Source organism: Mobula birostris, chromosome 6 (genome assembly GCF_030028105.1).
Source record: "Mobula birostris isolate sMobBir1 chromosome 6, sMobBir1.hap1, whole genome shotgun sequence".
NCBI classification, from domain to species: Eukaryota; Metazoa; Chordata; class Chondrichthyes; order Myliobatiformes; family Myliobatidae; genus Mobula; species Mobula birostris.
In genome coordinates this window covers 42,000,568-42,024,493 of record NC_092375.1, presented here as the reverse complement: position 1 = coordinate 42,024,493, position 23,926 = coordinate 42,000,568, and the positions used below count along the sequence as shown (strand labels likewise).

The window sequence follows — 23,926 nt, the reverse complement described above, 5'->3', positions numbered from 1 at the left end:
TATAATAAAAGGTATCAGATTTTAAGATGTATTACATTGTTGTGTCTGGTTTGTGCTGAATTTGAGAGAAAATTTAACACTCCATGGCATTAGCCAGAAAGAGTAGCTTGGCACTTAAGATATAAACATAGGGATCCTATGCCCATTTTTATACCTTGATTGCAAAATGCACTTCCCATCCACTTGGCATTAAGATTCCTGAATCCATGCAAGTCCACTGCCTCCCATACTTTCTTTGGCTGCATTTCCCCTGTCCCACTTCCAGTAAGGATTCCAATTATTCTTGCCTTTATTCATTGTGTCAGATTGGATAATGCCACCTTCCATAACACATAAGTATTTTTCTCTTTAACTGAGGATTCTATCATACCCCTTGGCCTCCATCACCACAGATGATAATGTGCACAATTATTGCTGCACCTTGACCCACACTTGCTGCTTTTCTCCGTTCTAGAACCAAGTGTGGCACGTTTCTCTTGCCCTCACAATCCACTTCCACCAACTTCAATGTTAAATAGGGAGCCCGTGATTTCCAACATAATACTGACTAGAATTGCTTTTGATTCACTGTTTACTATAGTGCATTCTCTCCTCAAGGTGGCAGTCTGTTCACCGGGCAGCTTGAAGCAGATTGAGCGACCCCTTTCCAGAATGCCAGTATTCCTTTGATAAATTTCCGTGAGCAATTGGTTGCCTGTCTGTTTAATTCTCTGCACCGTTCCTATTGGCGACCTCTCTGCTTTAGTTCCTTTAAATCATTTAGCTAAAGCTCCATACGTTTTTTTAATTAGGTAAAATGCAGCCATATGCAAGCTTAAATAATTCTGCATTCAGCTCCGTGGATGCTACAAACTTGTTGAGTATCTCCAGCATTATTAGAGCTTTACGCAATGACTGCCTTCCTCCTATGTCTTGTGCTCAGATGCAGAAGAAAACATTTTTGGTTGTTTGTTTGCATATGTTATTTAGAACAATCCACATGGGTCCGAAACATCTACTGTGAATTCTTTCCCAGAGATGCTGCGTGACTGCTGAGTTCCTTCAACATTTTGTATATGCTACTCTCACACATGGGTAATATCATAGGACATGTGCAAACATAGAACATGTTTTAATTTAATTGCTCGTATAATTTGGAAACGTGCAGAGGAAGGGCAAGCAATTATGAGCAAAGTACTGTATCTGGGATGTTCTCCACATGGCAGAATGGCTCCTTCACTCCGTGGAAAGCACGGATCGGCACCAGAAAGAGGATCGAGGCCCGGCAGGTGGCGGCTGCAGCCGGAGGACTGGACTTTTTAATCTTGACGCTGCTTGTCGTCTTGTTGGCGCTCGGATGCGAGGTTGCCAGGGTAACCGACACAACTAAACTATGAGTGAGGTGAGAGAAGTTTGAGCTCCGGGATCGGAACAAGGATAAGAGTCAGGCTGAGGGCGAAGGGAGCAGAACCGGACAAGAGAAACCAGAGGCAGTGCCGGTGGGTGCGGTGCTCAGTAGGTGGGTCGCCGCCGGCCAGTTACCGCCACAGGCTGCTGCAGCGCCCCCGCCCCTCCACTTCTTACCACCGTTCCTCGGCCTGTGGCCCCGCGACTCCCACCTCTCGATATTCCCTATTCCTCGAGATTTTCCGTTCCCCCCGAAAATTTTCTGCCTTCGACCACTTTCATCTTCCCCGACCGCACCTTATACCCGCTTAGCCATCCATCCCCTTCCTTCTCCTAAACCAATCTCCCTCCGAATCTACCTCACTCTTCGTTGATCACCCTGATGTCCCGTTCGCTTCCCTCCCCCTTTGCCTTCGCCTCCTTTGATCAAGTACCTCTTTGTTGCACTGTTTTGCAAAGTTCGGTTACCAAGTTACTCCAGATTCTAGGATCTGAAAAGTAACCTGAGGACGGAAGCTGTTTTAAATATGCTGTATCCGCAGAGAGTGAGCCACTATTGAAGTTTCAGGCCAATGACAATTTGAGCTTTCTATCATCTACAGATTTTGTTTTACAAAGTGCCATTTTGGGCTGCTCTGTCAGGGTAGTATAGTGGTTAAAATTCAAAGTATGTACATACATGTTAGAGTATTATTATTATTACATACATACTATTAGAGTACATACATGTCACCACATACAACCCTAAGATTCTTTTTCTGCAGGCATACTCAGCAAATCTAAAGAACAGTAACTGGAAACATTAGGAACTATAAACTAAGCAAACTGCAAATGCAGATATAAATAAATAGCAATAAAGCTACTATTTCACTACATTATATTACTTTCATCATGATGTCCAGTCCCTGTACACCTCTATCCTCAAACTCTCTGCTTCTTTCTGGACACTAGACCCAACTAGCACCCCTCCACCACCACTCTTCTCCATATGGCTGAACTTGTCCATACTCCCAATAATTTCACCTTTGGCTCCTCTCACTTCCTTCAAACAAAAGGCGTAGCCATGGGCACTTGGGTGGGTCCCAACTGTGCCAGCCTTTTTGTTAGCTACGTGAAACAGTCAAGCCTGCACTGGTATCACTCCCCAGCTTTTCCTATGCTACATCGACAACTGCATTGGTGTTGCTCCCTGCACCCATGCAGAGCTGATCTACTTCATCTACTTTGCCTCCAACTTCCACCCTGTCCTCAAATTTACCTGGTTCGTTTTCGACATCTCCCTTCCCTTTCTCAGTCTCTGTCTCTGTCTATGGAGACAGCTTATCTATTGATGTGTATTATAAACCCACTGATTCTCACAGCTATCTGGACAATATCTCTTCCCACCCTGTTACTTGTAAAAATGCCATCGCCTTCTCTCAATTCCTCCATCTCTGCTGCATCTGCTGTCAGGATGAAATGTTTCATTCTAGAACTAAGGAGATGTGCTCCTTCTTCAAAGAAAGGGGCTTCCCTTCTTCCACCATCAACGCTGCCCTCAACTGCATCTCTTCCATTTCACGCAGATCTACCCTCACCCCACCAGGGATTGGGTTCCTCTTGTCCTCACCTACCACCCCACCAGCCTCTGCGTCCAGCACATAATTTTCTCTAACTACTGCTGTTTCCAATGAGATCCCACTGCCATACACATCTTACTAGTTCCACTATCTTCTTTCTGCAGGGATCGCTCTCCACCTGACTTTGTTGTCCATTCATCCCTCCCCACTGATCTCCTTCCTGGCACTTATTCTTGCAAGTGGAACAAATGCCACACCTGCCCTTAACACTTCCTCCCTCACTACCATTTAGGGCCCCAAACAGTACTTCCAGGTGAGGTGACCCTTCACCTATGAGTCTGTTGGGGTCACCTACTCTTTCTGGTGCTCTCGGTGTGGCCTCCTGTATACCGGTGGGATCCAATGTAGATTGGGAGATGAGAATGCTTTGCCGAGCACCTATGCTCCATCTGCCAGAAAAAGCGGAATCTTCCTATGGCCACCGATCTTAATTCCACTTCCCATTCCGGCAAGTCAGTCCATGGCCTCCTCTACTGTTTTGATGAGGCCACACTCGGGTTGGAGGAGCAACACCTTGTATTCCGTCTGGGTAACCTCCAACATGATGGCATGAATGTCAATTTTTGAACTTCCATAGATGCCCACCCTCCCCTTCACCATTCCCCATTCCTATTTCCCTCTCATCCTATCTCCTTATCTGCTGCTCCCCACTTCTTTCTTCCATGGCCTTCTGTCCTCCTATCAGATTCCCCCTCCTCCAGCCCTGTATCTCTTTCACCAATCAACACCCCAGCTCTTTACTTCATCCTTCCCCTCACTCCCGGTTTCACCTATCATTTTGAGGTTCTTCCTCCCCTCCCCACATTTTCTTACTCTGATTCTTTATCACTTTTCCACTGCTGATGAAGGGTCTTGACCTGAAATGACGACTGTTTATTCTTTTCCGTAGATTCTGCCTGGCCTGCTGAGTTCATCCAGCATTTTGTGTGGATTGCTTAGATTTCCAGCACTTGCAGATTTTCTCTTGTTAGCAATAAAGCGTGGTTAGCATAATGCTTTGCAGTACTAGGGACTAGGGATCAATTCCTGCTGCTGTCTGTAAGGAGTGTGTGTGTTCTGACTGTGACCGTATGTGTTGGTTAGTTGGTCATTGTAAATTGTCCAGTGACAAGGCTGGGTTTAAACCTGGGGATTGCTGAGTGGTGTGGCTCAAAGGACCTGAAGGGCCTGTTCCACATTCTACCTCAATAAATAAATGTTGCTGAGTAGTTTGAATGAGTTCTGAACTCTGTTCTAGAGAGGGAGTACATAATTCTGTACACTCCTAGATTTAGAATCTGGGTAACTTTGTTGAATAAGCACTTGATTCTCTTGTTCACAGAGCCTAGATTGTTTTTCTTCAAATATTGAGATGAATGCTGTCCACCCAAAATGTCAACAATTTGCCTTTTTTTGCCTCCACAGATGCTGTTTGACTTGTTGAGTTCTTCCAGATTTTATCTTTAGATTCCAGTATCCACAGTCTCTTGTGTCTCCATGTTGTCACTTTGGTTGTGTTCGATGCTACATAGTTTAAGAGAAAAATTTTGACAGGTTCACGTTGTTGGTGTTTTGACTAGAATCAGTGGCAGCACGCTTTCTAATTATAGGTCACTGGCCTGCAAAATGAAGGAACTCAGAGTGTTTGAAGACTAACAGAGGGACAAGAATGGGAGGCAATGAGACACGGAAGAGAGAAACAACATAAGAAACAGAACTCAGTGGTAAGGAATCAGTGCAAATTGAGCTTTAGATCTGTTTTGTGAGAAATTGGCTGTTGGGAGAGAAAGAGCAGCAGAAGGAGGTGTGTTTATTTTACTATGGTACAGGCAAATTGCAACCTTAATGAAAGTACTAACAATACGTCCATTAAATTCACAGCATTTTATCCCCCACATCCTGATTTAGCTAAGGAGCTCATTACCTCCTTGGATTTGTGTATGAAGGTACAAACCAGGGAGCATGGAATATTAAATGCAAAATATTTAAGGTAGACATTTGACCTACACAGCTGGCCTATCCCTACTGTCATTTTTCTAATTATAATTTCCTGGCCAGTGAGTAATGTGTGCTCACATTATACACACACACACACACACACACACACACGCTAAGACACTCAAATGTGCTACAAAAAATTATTGATATTGTGAGTATGAAGACAATTGCAGTTTTAGACAACAGGACCACGTCACTCCAACATAAACATACTGACACAGCATAAGTAGGTCTAGATTATCTGCTGTACTCAGGCTCCACTTGGCTTTTCTCATATAAGTTGATCAGGCTATCCCTCTATCTCTATTATGCTCGTCTATTCTTCCCTTCAATATACCACTTGATTCAACCTCTCCCGGATGGTAGTGCATTCCATATTCTCGCCACTTTATGGATATCAAAATTTATTATATGAATTTCTTGGTTACCATATTAATTTTATAGCCTCTTATTATGGTTGTCCCCACAAGTGGAACTATTCTCTCTCAATCCAATCTATTAACATTTTGAGAACTTTAATTATCACTGTTAGGTCATGCTTTGGTCATCTTTTATCAAAATAAATTTTTTGAACTTCAGTGAAGGAATTAAAGATGTCAGTGTCAATTTAATAAGCTATAGTAGCAATGGAAGGAATTGTCCAGAAACCATGTACTACTTTATATCAGATAAATCATATGTGAATTATTTATTATGCCTGTACATCTATTACAGCTGGCATACAAGTACAGTGCCAAAATAAGCATAGGTCTTGCACATTGTTTTGACTAATGAATGGATGGGGTTTGGAGTTTTGAAATCTAAAATAAAAATAACATTCCAGAAGAAGAGAATAAGTATTTATCCAACTTGTAATGAAACTGCAAAAGTAATTCTACCAGCATTGCAAAATATAACATAATATAAAAATCATAACAATTTTCAAAAAGTATCCATGAGTATTCATAGGCAAATATCAGAATCAGGTTTATTAGCGTTGACATGGGTTTCTTATTGTGCTTCAGGGTTTCCTCCCACATTCCAAAGATATACAGATAGGGTTAGTGAGTTGTGAGCATGCTCTGTTGGTGCCAAAATCGTAGCAACACTTGCAGGCTGCCCCAGCGCAATCCTCAAACATTGATCATTGACACGAAAGAACTCAATTCACTGTATATTTCAATGTTACAATGTACATGTGACAAATAAAGCTAATCTTTATCTTTAAAATTTGTTATTTTGCAGCAGCAGTACAGTGCAATAGATTAAAAAATGATAATGTTACAAAAAGAAATATTAAAAAAAAGTAGTGCAAAAAGAGAGCGAAACAATGAGGTAATGTTCATATGTTACCATACTGGATTGTGATTGGTGAAGGCAAGTTCAAATTCCTTTGTGGCTGCTGGGAAATTTAAACACAATAAATATGTTCTGAAATTAAACATCTATCAATGTTGGTATTAAAAACCCAGAAGCAAAATATTAAGATCTTCTGACAGAAAAGTGATAAATGTTGGATAAGGTTAATTTAACCCAATTATTTCACTGCTGACCATTTACAGAATTAAATCTCACCCTTGCCCAGACCAACCTGAGACATTAGATAGCCTTGCAAGCCACTTAGTGCAAGAGTAGTTAGGAATGGAAAATGAATTATAGTGTTGCGTAATGTACATATCCAATGAATGAATAAAGAAAATGCAATCATGTCTTTTTGAGGAATTCTAGAGATTTTCCTGCACTATTCTCACACATTATCGCACTTAGTAGCAGCAAAGCTTGGTGAGGGTAATGGTGCTGTCTGTCCTTGATAGCCCTTACTAATCCACCTATCTGTCAGTACTGATCCCAAGCTTCATATATGTGTCTTTATGTTTTTTTGGGATAAAATCATGGTATTTAAAACATTTGTCATTTGTACCATAACAACCATGAGTATTGGGATTGTTAATACATTTAAGATGTATGGAGTTTACAAGACGGCAGAGGGGAATTTAAATTTAAAATATCCACTCTGACTTGCATCTTTCAGTTGATGCTATTCAGCAAGGTAGGTGATTTAAATTTTTTTGAATTATTTTGGTTTGCTCTCTTGATTGGCCAGACCTTGCTGCAACAGGCATAACTCTTTCCACACAGTCTGCAATCTCCTTCAGAAATGCATGTCACCAGGTTCCTCTCAGGATTTACACATGAGCATGTTGGACATAAAATTTATTTTCTCTCACTGAGCTGAAATCGAATAAGTCATCATAATATAACAACACCACTTGAATTTCAGCAATTCCAGAAGGTCTGTCACCATTTAAATTGGTGGCAATAAATGCAGTACTGCGTACACTTCAGGATAGAATGATAAAGAGTGCAATCACATAGGTTATTACGATTCACAGCATTAGCTTGATCTTTTGCTTCCAGGCCAGAAGATATGAGAACTATTAAGCAATTAAATGAGTAATACCTCAGGATGTTGATTTTAAGCTGAAGTACAACTTTTCACTTCTGTTAAGGCTGTGCCTCAGGGAAACTATGCTGCATTGTGGACTCGTATTGGAGCTGAAGTTCCAGTGCTGTGCAATCTGTTCACGCAGCCTGTGCAGCTGTTTTCAGGGAGCAATGGACTGGGGTCATATTATTCCTCTGTTAAGTGTCTTGTCATTATTAGTAGACTGTCCCTTTACATTTGATCTCCTAAAGTGCAACACCTGATACATGGCCAGATTAAACTCCATCTGTCATTACTCTGCCCATACATGCAAGGAGTTTGTACATTCTCCCTGTGACTGTGTGGATTTTCTCCAGGTGCTCTGGTTTCCTCCCACATTCCAAAGACATACAGGTTGTTAATAAGTTGTAGGCATGCTATGTAGGTGCCGGAAGCATGGTGACATTTGTGGGCTGCCCCTGCACATCACAAACAATGATACAAACAATACATTTCACTGCATGTTTTGATGTACATGTGACAAACAAAGCTAGTCTTTATAAATCTCTTAACTTTGTATCCTTTGGCAATCTTCAACACTAGCTACAATGCCACCAAGCGGTCTACAAACTTACAATCCACCCATTCACATATCCATTGAACTGATTTATACATATTATAAACAGCAGAGTTCCCAGTATAAATCCCTTTGGAACACCACTACACAAACTTCAAGCCAGGCAGATGTGCAAATTACATTGATATCACGATTGGCACAGATATGGGCTGAAGAACCTGTAACGTTCCATTTTTTTAATGAGAAAATTGTTAAAATTATTAGCAAGCTTGCCAGTATGTAAGCAGAGAGAAATTGTTAATATTTCAGCCCAATGGTCTTTCGAGAGATACAGTTTAATCACTGAGCATTTCCAGCATTACTTGTTTACATTTTAAAATTCAAGAGGAAGAGTTTACATTGTGACTTTACAAAACCTGGTTCAACCTCACCTAGCATATAATGAGCATTTTTGGCTACCATGCTTATGAAATCATATTTTAGCCTGGGGTGGCAGAGAGATGACTATTATTATTGAACTATCAGAATGATACCTGGACTCCGAGAGGTAAACTACACATACAGTAGAAGCAATATAAACCAGGAATATATTTTGTGGAATTTAAGTTGACATATAGTACTATGTAAAAGTCTTAGGCACATATATATAGCTAGGGTACCTCATACTTTTCCACAATACTGTAGAAGTGATTTTATTAAAGTCTTGATGGCATTAAAGAAATCTGAGTGTCTCTATATGCACTGGCTGTGGAATCTAGAATTTATAACCTAAAAATTAAGTCTAGGCCTTTTAATATTAATGAGGAAACATTTACCATGAAGTGATATCAATTGGAATTTCTTGTAATTTATGCCAGATGTTAAATTTAAATGAATTTTATAGAATTGCATTATTAATAAAGGAGTCAAGCAGGTAAATGATTTTGTGTAATCAAAAACCTGCAGGTGCTGGAAATATTCAGAGAGAACCTTAGGGTCTTTTTACAAGAATGAGCATGCCTTGTTCTTTTTAAATGATTTTATGCCACAGATAAGTCATGATTTCACTAATTGGCAGATTTACCAAACTACCTTTTTTTAAGATATTGATATAAAATATTAAAAATCACTGATCAACTGCAGAAAGCTAGATAGTTACTTCATTATTGTAATGCCTGGGACTCTAGATCAAATCTCTAATTTTATCAATATAATCTGATAGTGCTCTCATTACATATTTAGAACTCCAAGTGCAATATAGTTTACTTATGAGACCAGGTTCCATTAATATGACTTCTAATCTTTTATTAAGTTTGCCAGTGCAGTTGAGGCTAAAAAGAAACAAGAGAAGCAATTGAAATTCAATCCTGAAAATAAGCTATTGCATTTAAGAAAAAATAAGGTGACTGAATACATGATAAATGGTAGAATGCTGCTCACTGGATTTTTTTTTTGTTTCTTGCACCATTAGAGACTGTTGTGTGTGAAAATACCAGGAGATCAGCATTTTCTGAGATAGCCAAACTGCCCCGTCTGGCACTGTGACGGAACAGGTTGGCAATGCTAATTCTCCCACTAGCCTTGCCCCTTTGCCTGGTTAGTCACTTCTCCTTGTTCTGTCGTGGTCTAGTTTTCCCAGTATTTCACACACTTTGCTCTCCTGTTCTGCAGTTCTTGGGAGTTCACCATTTACACACCCCAACTGTAAGACTATCGCTAGTTTGGCCAATCTAAACAATCCCTTCAGTTAACATGCTGTACTGGTTTATAACTCATAAAAATAAAGATTCTAGACCCAGGCATTTCAAACAGTTTCATTTATTTTCACTCACACCATTACATTGGTTTGTAAATAGCAGAATGGCCCCAAAAGACCTGAGGGAAAGTTTGGGGCATCCTAAAATAATGCCTGGGTTAGTGGGGGCAACACCACTGGCAGGGAGGAATTATTCTTTTATATTCATCTGAATATGTGGACACTGATCCTTGGGTTTAACTAAGGCATTTGTTATGGAATAAAACTGTAGGACGTCAGAATCCCTGTTTAAAATGTTCTAATTCTGCATCTGAAATAATTATTTCGGCCTGGTCAGGTGATTACACCCCTACCCCTACCCCCACCCCCCAGACCAACAGTAAAATTTCCGGTTCCTTCTAGACCAAGCAGAGCGGATTGAAGTTCTCAATCTGGCTTTGCTAGAGAGGTGAGCCGGTCAGATTTGGTAAATAGTTATATTAGAATGTTAAAGACAAAGTGTGTTGTGGCGAAAGCCTTGGTATAGATGTTTGTTTTCATTTGTCTATTTGTAAATACTTTTTTTCTTCACAACCTTTGGGCAGCTTTTGCATTTTTTTTCACCTGACAGTAGATAAAACCCCTTGCACTAATGTGCTGTTGCAGCTTACCAATTGTTTTTTTTACCGGGTGACCTCCATCGGGCACGCTTACCCACACTTGATAGCAAGGTGTGACAGGCACCAACAATTATTCCATGATCAAAGTAACTTAGTTCACATCTCTTCCCCATTCTGATAGTTGGTCTGAACAGCAACTGAACCTCTTGACCATGTCTGCATAGTTGAGTTGCTGCCTCAATTGGCTTGTTAAATATTTGCATTAACAAGCAGGTGTACCCTAATAAAGTGGTCACTGAGTGTAAATTGACATGGATCTGTAAAATTACTTACCTATAAACATGTGTTATCTATAAATTTAGCAACCATATCATAAGTCCCTTCCTTTAAGCTACATATTAATTATAAAATTTGAGGTTTTGGCACCACCATCCTGTTCCACACAACTTATTGTATCTTACCAACAAGGTAGGACTCATGTGTACCTCCACCATTTGTTATTTGGCAGCCGATTTTCTTTCCTCCTTCCAAACATCTTCCAAAGATATTATGTCCTAGAGCATTAGGCACTTTTCTCCAATAGCCTTTCATTTGGTACTTTATCAGAAATCTTATGGATTTTTAAAAATAGCATTACCTTCTAAGTATAGCACATGTTCCTGCTTCAAAAACCACCAATAAATTGGTCATTATGCTTTTATAAAACCATTATGAAATATATTGAATTTTTAGCTCCCTGCTAAAATGTCATTAATAATATTTTTGTTAAGTCAACTTGTCTGAAGTTTCTTGATTTCCATGTCACTCAGTTGTTTTGAATAAAGAAGTTGCATTCAATATTTTCCAATTTAATGCAATATTCCTCAAATCTAAGGAATTTTAGAAAATTAAAGCTTCAATTACTCACTGGCCACTTTTGGCATACTAAGATGAAATCTATTAAGGTTTGTGGATTTGACACATTATCACTTCTGTGTTGATTGTATTTTTCCTCCTTTCTCTTCCTTGCTTCCAGTTTCAAATTTACAACAACTTCTGTAATATTGCTTTAAGCCAGTACAATGAGTTGTAAAGATAAATATCATTTATTTATGTGTTATTTCCATATTCACAGACTACCTTTGAAGGACCACTGTCACTTTGTTAATTCTTTTTAAAATATCAGTGAAAACTCACACAATCTGTTTTTAGATTTCTATGTAGCTTTGTCTCATACTCTAATCTCTTTCCTTATTTTTCTTCTATTACTGATTAAAGCAGTCTGTAGGTTCTTACTGTTTGGTAAAAAAAAGATGAAAAGGCAGAATATTCACAAAAATGGCTCAAATGTTGGAGTGATTAAGAGATTAACTTCTATTTCAAATGCTGTGCATAGGAGAACAATATTTGAATGTTTATCTGGATATTTTTGTCATTTTGTCAACTTTCAAATTTCTGTCAAGACCAATATAAAATGCATTGGGACATGTACTCGTACCATTCAATTAAATTACTGAATAAAACTTTGTTCTCTGATAACACACATCAAAGTTGCTGGTGAATGCAGCAGGCCAGGCAGCATCTCTAGGAAGAGGTACAGTCGACGTTTTGGGCCGAGACCCTTCGTCAGGACTAACTGAAGGAAGAGCTAGTAAGAGATTTGAAAGTGGGAGGGGGAGGGGGAGATCCAAAATGATAGGAGAAGACAGGAGGGGGAGGGATGGAGCCGAGAGCTGGACAGGTGATTGGCAAAAGGGATATGAAGGGATCATGGGACAAGAGGCCGAGGGAGAAGAGAAAGGTGGAGGGGGAGCCCAGAGGATGGGTAAGGGGTATAGTCAGAGGGAGAAAAAGGAGAGAGAGAGAAAGAATGTGTGTATATAAATAAATAACAGATGGGGTACGAGGGGGGAGCTGGGGCATTAGCGGAAGTTAGAGAAGTCAATGTTCATGCCATCAGGTTGGAGGCTACCCAGACGGAATATAAGGTGTTGTTCCTCCAACCTGAGTGTGGCTTCACCTTTACAGTAGCAGAGGCCGTGGATAGACATATCAGAATGGGAATGGGATGTGGAATTAAAATGTGTGGCCACTGGGAGATCCTGCTTTCTCTGGTGGACAGAGCGTAGGTGTTCAGCAAAACGATCTCCCAGTCTGCGTCGGGTCTCACCAATATATAGAAGGCCACATCGGGAGCACCGGACGCAGTATATCACCCCAACCGACTCACGGGTGAAGTGTCGCCTCACCTGGAAGGACTGTCTGGGGCCCTGAATGGTGGTGAGGGAGGAAGTGTAAGGGCATGTGTAGCACTTGTTCCGCTTACAAGGTTAAGTGCCGGGAGGGAGATCAGTGGGGAGGGATGGGGGGGATGAATGGACAAGGGAGTCGCATAGGGAGCAATCCCTGTGGAAAGCAGAGAGGGGGGAAGGGAAAGATGTGCTTAGTGGTGGGATCCCGTTGGAGGTGGCGGAAGTTACGAAGAATAATATGTTGGACCCGGAGGCCAGTGGGGTGGTAGGTGAGAACCAGGGGAACCCTATTCCTAGTTGGGTGACGGGAGAATGGAGTGAGAGCAGATGTGCGTGAAATGGGGGAGATACGTTTGAGAGCAGAGTTGACGGTGGAGGAAGGGAAGCCCCTTTCTTTAAAAAAGGAGGACATCTCCCTCGTCCTGGAATGAAAAGCCTCATCCTGAGAGCAGATGCGGCGGAGACGGAGGAATTGCGAGAAGGGGATGGCATTTTTGCAAGAGACAGGGTGAGAAATGTTTTTCCAGTGGGCAATCTCAGGAATGCTACAATGTTGGAAAAAGCATTTTATAAAGAGACATCATGACTGTATATTGCAAAATGTAGGTTTTGTTATTCCTGTTTCTTATTTCAGCAGATCCATATTACCAGAAAAGTAAGTGAGTGAGCAAAACAAAATAGAAGAAATAAAAGATGCCTCCAAAGAAGGAAAAGTCTCCTAAATCAGCCAAGAAACAGCAGCTGAACTCCAAAGGATGGGAGGTAGGACTGTTAGCAGCTCAGATTGAAGAGGTGAGTTTAAGATTAAACCTTTAACATTAACTAATGAAAGATTTCTTCAAATGACACGCTTTCAAAACAGTTTTTATTAAGGGCATCACCAAATTTTTTTGCAATTTCGTCCTAAGCAATTTTGCTTCCCTCCTTTAAACGTAAATGGGGAAAACAGGCATCTGTGATTTAAAAATCCTGGATTCCATGTGTCTAGCTGACTTGTTGCAGGACCTTGTTGAAGCCCTTGCTAAGGCCCAAATAGGCGACATCCATTGCCCTACCTTTATCTACCTTAAAAATCCCAGCCACTTACTCTAGCTCAGGTCATAAGTGACCCTGCACATCTTTAAGAGGACTTACTTTCTCCCCCGCTACTTTTTTATGCTTAATATACTGGAATTGAATTGGTTTATTATTGTCAAATATACTGAAATATACGCAAAAGCTTGTTTTGCATATACTGTTTATACAGATCCCATCATTACATAGTGCAATAGCTGTATATCTACCTACAGTATAGCTGTAGTAATTCTTGGGATTTTCCTTAACCTTACCTGCCAGGTTTATCTCATACCCTCTCTTTGCCCTCCCAATTTCCCTCGTGTTTTCTTAATATTTTAGCGTCCTTAAGGGATCCACTCATGATAGTCCAAGGATGTCACCTCTAAGTACTGCTGTTACTCCTCCCTTCCTTGCTTACCTATACCTCTGTAAAGCCTGTGGCATCTGTATTCTGGACACTGAGCTGCCAGTCCTTTCCTGCTGTCAGCCATGTTTCTGTTATCACTATAACATCCCAGTCCCTAGAGCCAATCCATTTTCATAGTTACCTGTTAATTTGCTTTATCTGTTAATCCTCATGCATTGAAATAAATGCATTTTCCCTCCCTTGCCTGCACATGGCACCAAAAGTAATATGGAGATCACAACCTCCAAGGTCCTGCTTCTTATCCAATCTTCAATGCTCATTCTGCAGGACCTCGTCCCTTGTATCTGTCATTTGTACCAACATGTATGATGACCTCTGTCTGTTCATCCAAGAGTATTTTGCACCCACTCAGAGACATCCTTGACCTAGCAGCTGGGAGGCAACACATCATCTTCTTGTCTCTCCTGTGGACACAGAATTTCCTGTCTATTCCTTTAGCTATTGAGTCTTTGCCGCCTTTAAATGGCTTCTGAAATAATTAAGATTAGGATCTATACAATTTTTGCAAATAAAGGATGGAATTTCAGCACTGATTTTCCATTTTCTGTTAATTAAAGTATACTTTATTCTATTTTTATATTTGCCCTTTTGTTTCTTTTGTAAGTAATTATTACCTTTAAACAATGGAAGATTTGACATTATCATGAATTCTGAGTTGGAATGATTGCTGAAATAACATTTAAGAAATCAGTGTGAGTTCTCCCTTCAACTACACCCTATCCTCGTTATATGCGGGGGATACGTTCCTCGAAGTTGATGCATAATGTGAAATCACATAATGTGAATAATTATTTAAACGGAGGAAATGGAAATAGGGATGCGTTCCAGAGGGCTTCCTGAATATGTTTTATCTGTAAATTATTCACATTTTCATACCAATACAACACAAAAGCAGTTCCGCAAGACAACGTTTGTATTATATTTCATCAATTTAAGGTAATATTCAATGTAATAAATCATAGAAAGTTAACATCCGAGGGTGTACAGTACTCACCAACAGTGGCAGGAGTGTTCGTTCTGGGAGATGAGTGGTTGTTGTGGTGTTGGGCAGCTTTACATAGATAAGGTGGATGGTTGTGGTTGTCAGGATCATATCAAGCACAACAAGGGGTGATGGAGGGCTCACATAACTCTTAGAACTGCCGGCAGCAGAAGGTGTTACCGATTTGAATAAAGCAGTGAGGGTTGTTTGCTTGGCAGCGTTTTATTTTAAATTTGCTTGTAGGGAAGAAGGGTTGACGGCAGGGAACGACTGAAATGCTGACTTCGTTCTAAACGTGGGTCCATGTCCATCGCCATTTGTGCCAAGTGTTCCGACTTCGACCATTCCCTCACCGTTGGTAAACTCCTGGGATTTTCAAACTCGTCTGTTGCTTGCAGCATCTGAGAGATAGTTTGCGGAAAAAAAAAACCTACGCCTTGAATGTGGATCACACTGATCGAGTAGTTGAATCAGCAATGTTGTGTTAGGCAGCAGAAAACGCATTGCTATGTTAGGATGAATGCTGTCCCAATGATTAGGATGGGCTCGCGCATTGTCAAGCAACAAAAGAACTTTAAAGGCAAGATTCTGTTCCCGGCAGTAGCGTCCCAGAGCTGTGTTACCTTCAGCTGATGCTGAGCTGTTTATAATTTCCAACTTTTTTTTCTAGTGTTAAAGCGGTTCTCTGCCGCTCGGCTGACGGCCCAGGACATGACATCGGATGCTTAGGAGGCATAGTTAAATATTTCAAGCGCAAAATCACTGCACCGTAGGTAAAATCAACAAAAGTTTAAGATCACGCATCCACACCTTGCCAAAACCAATGCGAGAGTGGTGGGAGAGAGATTGTGAGGTGTACACACATGACTTGTATTGGTGGGAAAGTGGTGCTCCTCATCCCAACAGTGAGAGTGTGAGGTGTGCGCATGTGACATGTATTGGCGGGAAGGCAGTGCTCCTCGCATAACTGTGAGTTTTGGATGCATACAACGAGACGTTGGTGGAAATAGGTTCCTTGCATAACTGTGGGTCAGCATTGTCTGAAGACGCATATAACGAGGATAGGGTGTATTCATAATTTATGTAAAATGTCATTATTTAAGAATTCCTGGCTCAATTTACCTACCTTTTTCAATTGATAGGATGTATTTATGGGTATTTGTAACATTTTGCAACATGATCAACCTACCTCAAGAAAATTGTGCCATTCTGCAACAGTTCTGGTGGGCATCAACCAAAATTATGAATTAGGCTGTGGCATAGGTTCTGGGTAATAATAATATATTGAAGATTCCAGGGGACTGGCTTAATAGGTAAAGCTCACATCTTTCCTTTATAAATACAGTAAAATGAGAGAAGCAAGATATCCAATGGGTAGGAGTTTTCACATTCATAATCTCCAAGGGCCCAGATAAACTATTGATGACAATCTGTTCAATTAAATCAGGTTTCTCCTTCACTTGAGTTGGAAACTGTTGTAGAATGGAAAGGATGTAATAAGAATGGTTAAAAGTGGGCAACACCATCAGAAGGAATTAAAGTTTGAAAGGTATTAAGCTAGAGGTGGCAGAACTGTCATGGACTGATGCCTTGACTGTGGTGAAAGCTTAAGGTGAAGAATCCTTCAGCACTTGAAGAAACATGAAAGTGGAAAAAGTCATAGCATTTAACCTATAATACCTTGCCTGAATGAGTGCAGAAGGAAGAGGGTTGCAGATTGGGGAAAGAAACTGATGACTTTTTATTCTAACACTGTTTTTCTTGGTGTTACAGGACCAGTGGAAGCCAACTATTTATTTTGCAGTTGGTGAGAAGCTAGAGAATGAGATATTCCTTGATGCTCTGTTGGCAGCTATCAATGTCCCACTGCGTAAACTTTTCAGCGTGGTTTCTTGGAAAGGAACAATGAAGCAGGTAAGTGCAAGTGCACACTGTTATATTGTTATGAAATTTATTTCATATTGTTATTTACTTAAAATGCAGATTACTAACAAGGCAATGTGATGCAACCAGTAGTGGTGTTGTATTTCCATTTAAGTGAAACCTTGTTTGTTTCCATTAACAATTTTGAAATAGAGCTCCACTTGCAAAAGAGGTAAAACTGGAAGAAAGCTGTGCAGAGTGAATGCCTGTCTTTAAAAGATAGACCTCCAATGCAGCCTAGTATTAGCTTAGGTCAGAGGGGAAGGACCATACTTTAATCCTTTATAGAGGGGAATATAATGGATTAAAATATGGTTCTTTCCCCTCTGATTTGCATCTTGATAATAACAAAGGAGAGCCCTGTTAATGAACTGTAGCTGGCTCAATCTTACTTCAATTGGTACAAACTCTTTGCAATTTTGCAAAATTTGGAAGGGCTTTATCAGATCATAAAGTAAGACAATGAAAGAGTTACAGTAGGGAAGTTATTCCAAGTTTGGAACTCAGGAGTACTCTTGCTGAAAACAGAGAATTATGTAAGTTGTTTACATTTTATTTACTTAAGTATCGTGATAGTATAAATCTTCTATATGAGAGAGAAAATCCGGTCTGAAGAACTCCAGGATGAAAAAAAGCATGTAAACGACGGAAGAATTGAAAATGGATCGAATAGATTTTCTGATTGAAAGTATGTTACCGCTGCTGTGTTTTTACAGATCTCTGAGCTTGGAGACCCAAAGAAACAGAAGGCAAATGGTCTTCCTATGTTTTATGAGGTAATAATTTCCGTATCAGCATCTTCAAATGTTTTGAAATAGATTTAGGAAAAAACAGTCTTGAAGAGAATTATGGATATCAAATTAGCAATATAGTGAGACTTCATTATAAACATTATTTATAAAGCATTGATGTTTCTCAAATGCAAGTGCTGCTGAATAGAAAATTTTATCGTTGTTCCATATAAAATTCTCAACAGATTTTGAATTAAACCTTCAGCAGTATTTTGATTTTTAAAGAAGTAGTTAAATACAATTTGATGTGATGCAAATTGCATTTTTTTTTGCCATTTTTGTTTTGATTTAAGTACAAAGGTAATAAGACTTTACTAGTTGGTTTGGTTCTGTGGGCATGTTAATGACTGATCAGACTAATTTCTATAGCACACTAAGCAAGAAAGACTACTTTCATTGAATCATTAGGAACAAGTGCTGCTGTGTCCAAGGTTTAGACTGCTTGTACTTAGTCTTTCTGTGTCTTTGGCTGCTCTTCTCATTATGGTGGATGTTCCAGGAGCAAAGATTTTTGAAGCCTCACAACCTATTTGAAACGCTTCAAGCATAACATAGAAGGTGTTCATATTTATTTTGACTCTTTCATTGTACATCTTAGAAGTGTTGACATTTATAATTTTCTAAATTGAGTGCCCTCTGCCCTTTTAAAAATGTATTTTTAGAATTGCATCTGTATCGGTAATAATTCAAGTGCAAGTCACACCTCCATTGGGGAGAAGATAAAACATTTATTAATGTGACTTTGATGTGCAGATAAAAATAGTTAACAAATTTTTGGGAGATATTTGATAACATCTTTCCTTGTCAGTTTGCATTTCTATTACATCTGGAGTACCCAGGGATCTTAATGTCATAATGTCTCTCCTCTGAAAAGGTATGATCAGGATCCAGGCAAAGACAATGACACTATCTCAACCTTGCATCTGCTTTCTTGACTTCTTTATTCAATCCATTTTATCAGACCGATCTGTAATCCAGTATCAAATTAGTTGTGATAAATATTTCTTAAATATTTAGAAAACTAAAGGCAATATCTTCCGATCTACAGTAATCACAAGCTCTATCTATGGAGGAAAATGATCATTCAATGTTTCAAACTGAGACCTTTCATGACTGGGCAGAAGCTAGAATAAAATGGTAGGGAAGAGGAGGAGCAGGTGACAGGTGAATCCAGGTGAGAATGGAAAGACAGGAGGGTGCGATGGGGGAGGGAGGGAATAATGTGAAAAGCTGTGAGTTGACAGGTGGGGGAAACAAAGGGTAAAAGAAGGATTCTGATAGGAGAGGACAGTAAACCATGGAATAAAGGCTCAAGTGAGGAATCAGGGAGGAAGGTGAAGTTGATGAGCAGGTTATGAGGGTGAGGAGAGGAAAGAAAAGAGGTGACAGAGCCACAACAATACAGAAAAACAGGAGGGGGACGAGTAACAGCAGGGAGTGGCTACCAGAATATAGAGAAATCAAGACAGGTGTTGGAGATGGACCAAGTGAATTTGAGGGTGAAGTGGAAGTTGGAGAGAAAGCTGATGAAATTGACAAGCTCTTCCATGGGTATAGGAAACACCAATGCATTTGTCATTGTAGCAAAGATGGAGTTGGGGAGTGTTACCAGAGTTGGCAACACTTCACATGCAAATCCATATGTGTCATTTATTGTATCCTGTTTTCCCCATGTGGCCTCCTCTACATTGGTGAGACTCACCAGAGATTGGGGGGTTAACTTCATTCAGCACCTTCATCTTCCACAATGGTTAGAATCTCTTGATGGCCAACCATGTCAGCCATTTTAATTCCACTCTGACGCATCTATCCACAGCCTCTTCCACCCATGTTGAAGCCAGATGCAGATTGGAGAAGCAACATCTTATATTCCATCCTGGTATTCTCTAACCTTATCATGAATATTATTTTTTCAAACTTCTGGTAACTCCTAACCTAGTCCTTCCCTAGCAGATACCTTTGCCTTTTCCACCTATCACCACACAGCTTCTGATTAATTCTGAGTTCTGCTCTCTTCCTTCCCAGTCCTGATGAAGGATCTCAACCTGAAATGCTGACTGTTCACTGTCCTCCATAAGTGCTGCCTGACCTGCTGAATTTCTCTAGAATTTTGTGTGTGTTGATCCAGATTTCCAGCATTTGCAGTCTCTCTTGGGTCGTCTAACATTTTTGCCTGTATAGCATGTAGCCTCTATAGCTACTCCACTGCTGACTGCACTCACTATGTGGTCAGAATCAGAATCAGGTTTACTATTACTGATATACTGTATGTCATGAAATTTGTTGCTTTGTCACAATAACACAGTACAAGACATAAAAAATTACCATAAGGTACAATAAAAATAATAGTTCAAAAAAGAAATAACAAAGTATAGTGTTCATGGGTTCATGAACTATTCAGAATTCTGATCGTAGTGGGAAAGCGTTGTGTGTAGGTCTTTAGGTTCCTGTACCTCCTCCCTGATAGGACATAGAAACATAGAAAACCTACAGCACAATACAGGCCTTTTAACCCACAATGCTCTGCCGAACATGTACTTACTTAGAAATTACCCAAGGTTACCTCTATCTTTCTAAGCTCCATGTACTTATCCAGGAGTCTCTTAAAAGACCCTATTGTATCTGCCTCCACCACAGTTGCCGGCAGCCCATTCCACGCACTCACCACTCCCTGCATTTTTAAAAAAAAGCTTAACCCTGACATCTCCTCTGTACCTACTTCCCAGTACCTTAAGGCTGTGCCCTCATGTTAGCCATTTCAGCCCTGGGAAAAAGCCTCTGACTATCCACAAGATCAATGCCGCTCATCATCTTGTACACCTCTATCAGGTCACCTCTCCTCATCTGCCACTCCAAGGAGAAAAGGCAGAGTCACGCAATCTACTCTCATAAGGCATGCTCCCCAATCCAGGCAATATCCTTATAAGTCTCCTCTGTACACTTTCTATGGTTTCCACATCCTTCCTATAGTAAGGTGACCAGAACTGAGCACAGTACACCACATGGGGTCTGACCAGGGTCCTATAAAGCTGTAACATTACAGCTTTACGGCTGTTAAACTCAATCCCACGGTTGATGAAGGACAATGCACCATATGCCTTCTTAACCACAGAGTCAACCTGCACAGCAGCTTTGAGTGTCCTATGGACTCGGGCCCCAAGATCCCTCTGATCCTCCACACTGCCACAAGTCTTACCATTGGTACTATATTCTGCCATCGTATTTGACCTACCAAAATGAACCACCTCACACTTATCTGGGTTGAACTACATCTGCCACTTCTCAGCTCAGTTTTGCATCCTATCGATGTCCTGCTGTAACCTCTGACAGCCCTCCACACTATCCACAGCACCCCCAACCTTTTTGTCATCAGTAAATTTACTAACCCATCCCTCCACTTCCTTATCCAGGTCATTTATAAAAATCACAAAGAGAAGGGGTTCTTAGAACAGATCCCTGAGGCACACCACTGGTCACCGACTCCATGCAGAATATGACCCGTCTACAACCACCCTTTGCCTTCTGTGAGCAAGACAGTTCTGAATCCACAAAGCAAGGTTCCCTTGGATTTCATGCTTCCTTACTTTGTCAATAAGCCTTTCATGGGGTACCATATCAAATGCCTTGCTGAAATCCATATACCCTACATCTACTACTCTACCTTCATCAATGTGTTTAGTGACATCCCAAAAAAATTCAGTCAGGCTCATAAGGCATGACCAGCCTTTGACAAAGCCATGCTGACTATTCCTAATCATATTATATCTCTCCAAATGTTCATAAATCCTGACTCAGGGTCTTTTCCATCAACTTACCAACCACTGAATTAAGACTCACAGGTCTATAATTTCCTGGCTATCTCTATTCCCTTTCTTGAATAAGGGAACTACATCTGCAATCCTCCAATCCTCCGGAACCTCTCCCGTCTACAAAGATGATTGCCAGAGGCTCAGCAATCTCCTCCCTTGCATCCCACAGTAGCCTGGGGTACATCTCATCTGGTTCCGGAGACTAATCCAAATTGATGCTTTCCAAAAGCTCCAGCACATCCTCTTTCTTGATGTCTGTATGCTCAAGCTTTTCAATCCACTGTAAGTCATCTCTACCATCGCCAAGATTATTTTCCGTAGTGAATATTGAAGCAAGGTATTCATTAAGTGTCTCTGCTATCTCCTCTGGTTCCATACACACTTTTCCACTGTCACACTTGATTGGTCCTATTCTCTCATGTCTTATCCTCTTGCTCTTCACATATTTGTAGAATGCCTTGAGTTTTTCCTTAATCCTGCTTGCTAAGGCCTTCTCATGGGCCCTTCTGGCTCTCCTAATTTCATTCTTATGCTCCTTCCTGCTAGCCTTATAATCATCTAGATCTCTATCATTACCTAGTTTTTTGATAGTAGCATTGATAAGAGGACAAGCCCCTGGTGATGAGGTACTGCCTTTTGAAGATGTCCTTGGTGAAACGGCTTGTGTACGCGATGAAGCTAGCTGAGTCTACAACCCTCAGTAATCTCTTTCAATTCTGTGTATTGGAACGTCCATACCAGGCAGTAATGCAACCAATCAGAATTCTCCCCATTATACATAAGTATAAATTTGTTATTATTTGATGGTAAACCAAATCTCCTCAAACTTCTAATGAGGTATAGCCACTGGCATAACATAACTGCATGATACCATGGTTGTACAACAGAAATGATCATAATTGTACATATAACTTTATGGGTATCACTTTGGGACATCCTTAAACAGCAAGAATTTGTCTCTGTAAATGCATGTCTTAGTTTCAGTCTTACTATTTCAACTGTTTTTCTTTGGGCTCTTCAGATCACAGAAGCAGCATGGGCATTGCTGGATAAAGGAGAAGAGCTTCCACTGCCATTGATCTGTAAACTGATCAAGTTCCAGATCCTGTGCATTAAACAGAAAGACCTCCAAAAAAGGGGGGTTGAAAATAAAGTAAGCTTGCTTTATTTTGTTTTCTTTTGTTTTGAAATAATACTCTATTATTCTTTTGTGTCAATAATAAGAATACCATTTTGAATACTGTTGTGGTTGTCAACCATCTGGGGGAACTGCAGCAACCGGGTCTCGGGCACTGAATTTGGCGGTCTGGCTCAGAAGGGAAGGGAGAAGAAGAGGACTGTGGTAGTGATAGGAGGTTCTATAATTAGGGTAGTAGGCACGAGATTATGTGGACGTGATTGAGACAGCCAGATGGTATGTTGTCTCCCAGGTGCCGGGGTCAAGGACATCTCAGATCAGGTGCATGACATTTTAAAGGGGGAGGGTGAGCAGCCAGAAGTCTTGGTACATATTGGCATCAGTGACATAGGTAGGAAAAGGGAGAAGGTCCTTAGGGTAGAAAGCTGGTAATTCAGGATCTCAAGGGTAGTAATCTCTGGATTGCTGTTTGTGCCACACGTCAGTGAAGTAAAGTACAGAATGATCTGGCAGATGAATGCATGGCTGAGGAACTGGTGGAGAGGGTAGCACTTCAGATTTCTAGATCATTGGGATGTCTTCTGGGGAAGGTATGACCAGTATGAAAGGGATGAGTTACACCTGAAACTGAGGGGGACCAATATCTTTTCAGGCAGGTTTACTGGAACTGTTGGGAAGGATTTATACTAATTTGGCAAGGGGATGGGAATTGGAGTGATGGGGCAGCTGGTATACAAGCAGAGGCAGTGTGTAGAGAGATTGTCAGGAAGGACCAGGCAAAATTGCGTTCGGTGGGATGAGTAACAAAATCAAAAAGGATGATGAATACAGGACTGAAGGTGTTATATTTGAATGCACAGAGTATATGAAATAAGGTAGATAATCCAGTTAGAGATTACCAGGTATAATGTTGTGGAGTTCACCTCATGGTTGAAAGAAGATTATAGTTGGGAGCTGAACATTGAAAGATGCACATTGTATTGAAAGGACAGGTAGGTAGGCAGCTGGGGTATGGTGTCTCTGTTGGAAAAAATGAAATCGGGTCCTTAGGAAGAAGTGACCTAGAATCAGAAGATGAAGAATTTTTGTGGGTAGAGTTAAGAAACTGCTAGGGTAAAAAGACCCTGATGAGAGTTATATATAGGCCTCCGAACTTTAGCCAGGATGTGGGCGACAGATTACATTGGGAGATAGAAAAGGCATGTCAAAAGGCCAATGGAGATTTCAATATGCAGTTCAATAGTGAAAATCAGGTTGGTGCTGATCCCAAGA

General features: G+C 40.5%; 1 protein-coding gene across 10 annotated transcripts in view; it reads left to right on the top strand.

The window, feature by feature from the left end:
* The first annotated feature begins 1,349 nt into the window (after positions 1 to 1,349).
* The window catches only part of spag17 (sperm associated antigen 17), a 287,464-nt gene continuing 264,887 nt past the window's right edge, over positions 1,350 to 23,926 (top strand). For 7 of the 10 annotated variants that reach the window (XM_072260334.1, XM_072260335.1, XM_072260333.1 and 4 more), the window contains exons 1-6: positions 1,364 to 1,478; positions 4,595 to 4,708; positions 13,163 to 13,320; positions 16,767 to 16,907; positions 17,633 to 17,692; positions 22,538 to 22,669. In XM_072260334.1, the coding sequence (XP_072116435.1) occupies positions 13,222 to 13,320; positions 16,767 to 16,907; positions 17,633 to 17,692; positions 22,538 to 22,669 (432 nt within the window). In that variant the 5' untranslated portion in view covers positions 1,364 to 1,478; positions 4,595 to 4,708; positions 13,163 to 13,221. Of the gene's footprint in view, positions 1,499 to 4,594; positions 4,709 to 13,162; positions 13,321 to 16,766; positions 16,908 to 17,632; positions 17,693 to 22,537; positions 22,670 to 23,926 lie in introns of all 10 variants that reach the window. The other 3 variants (XM_072260331.1, XM_072260332.1, XM_072260330.1) reach the window with 3 other exon arrangements.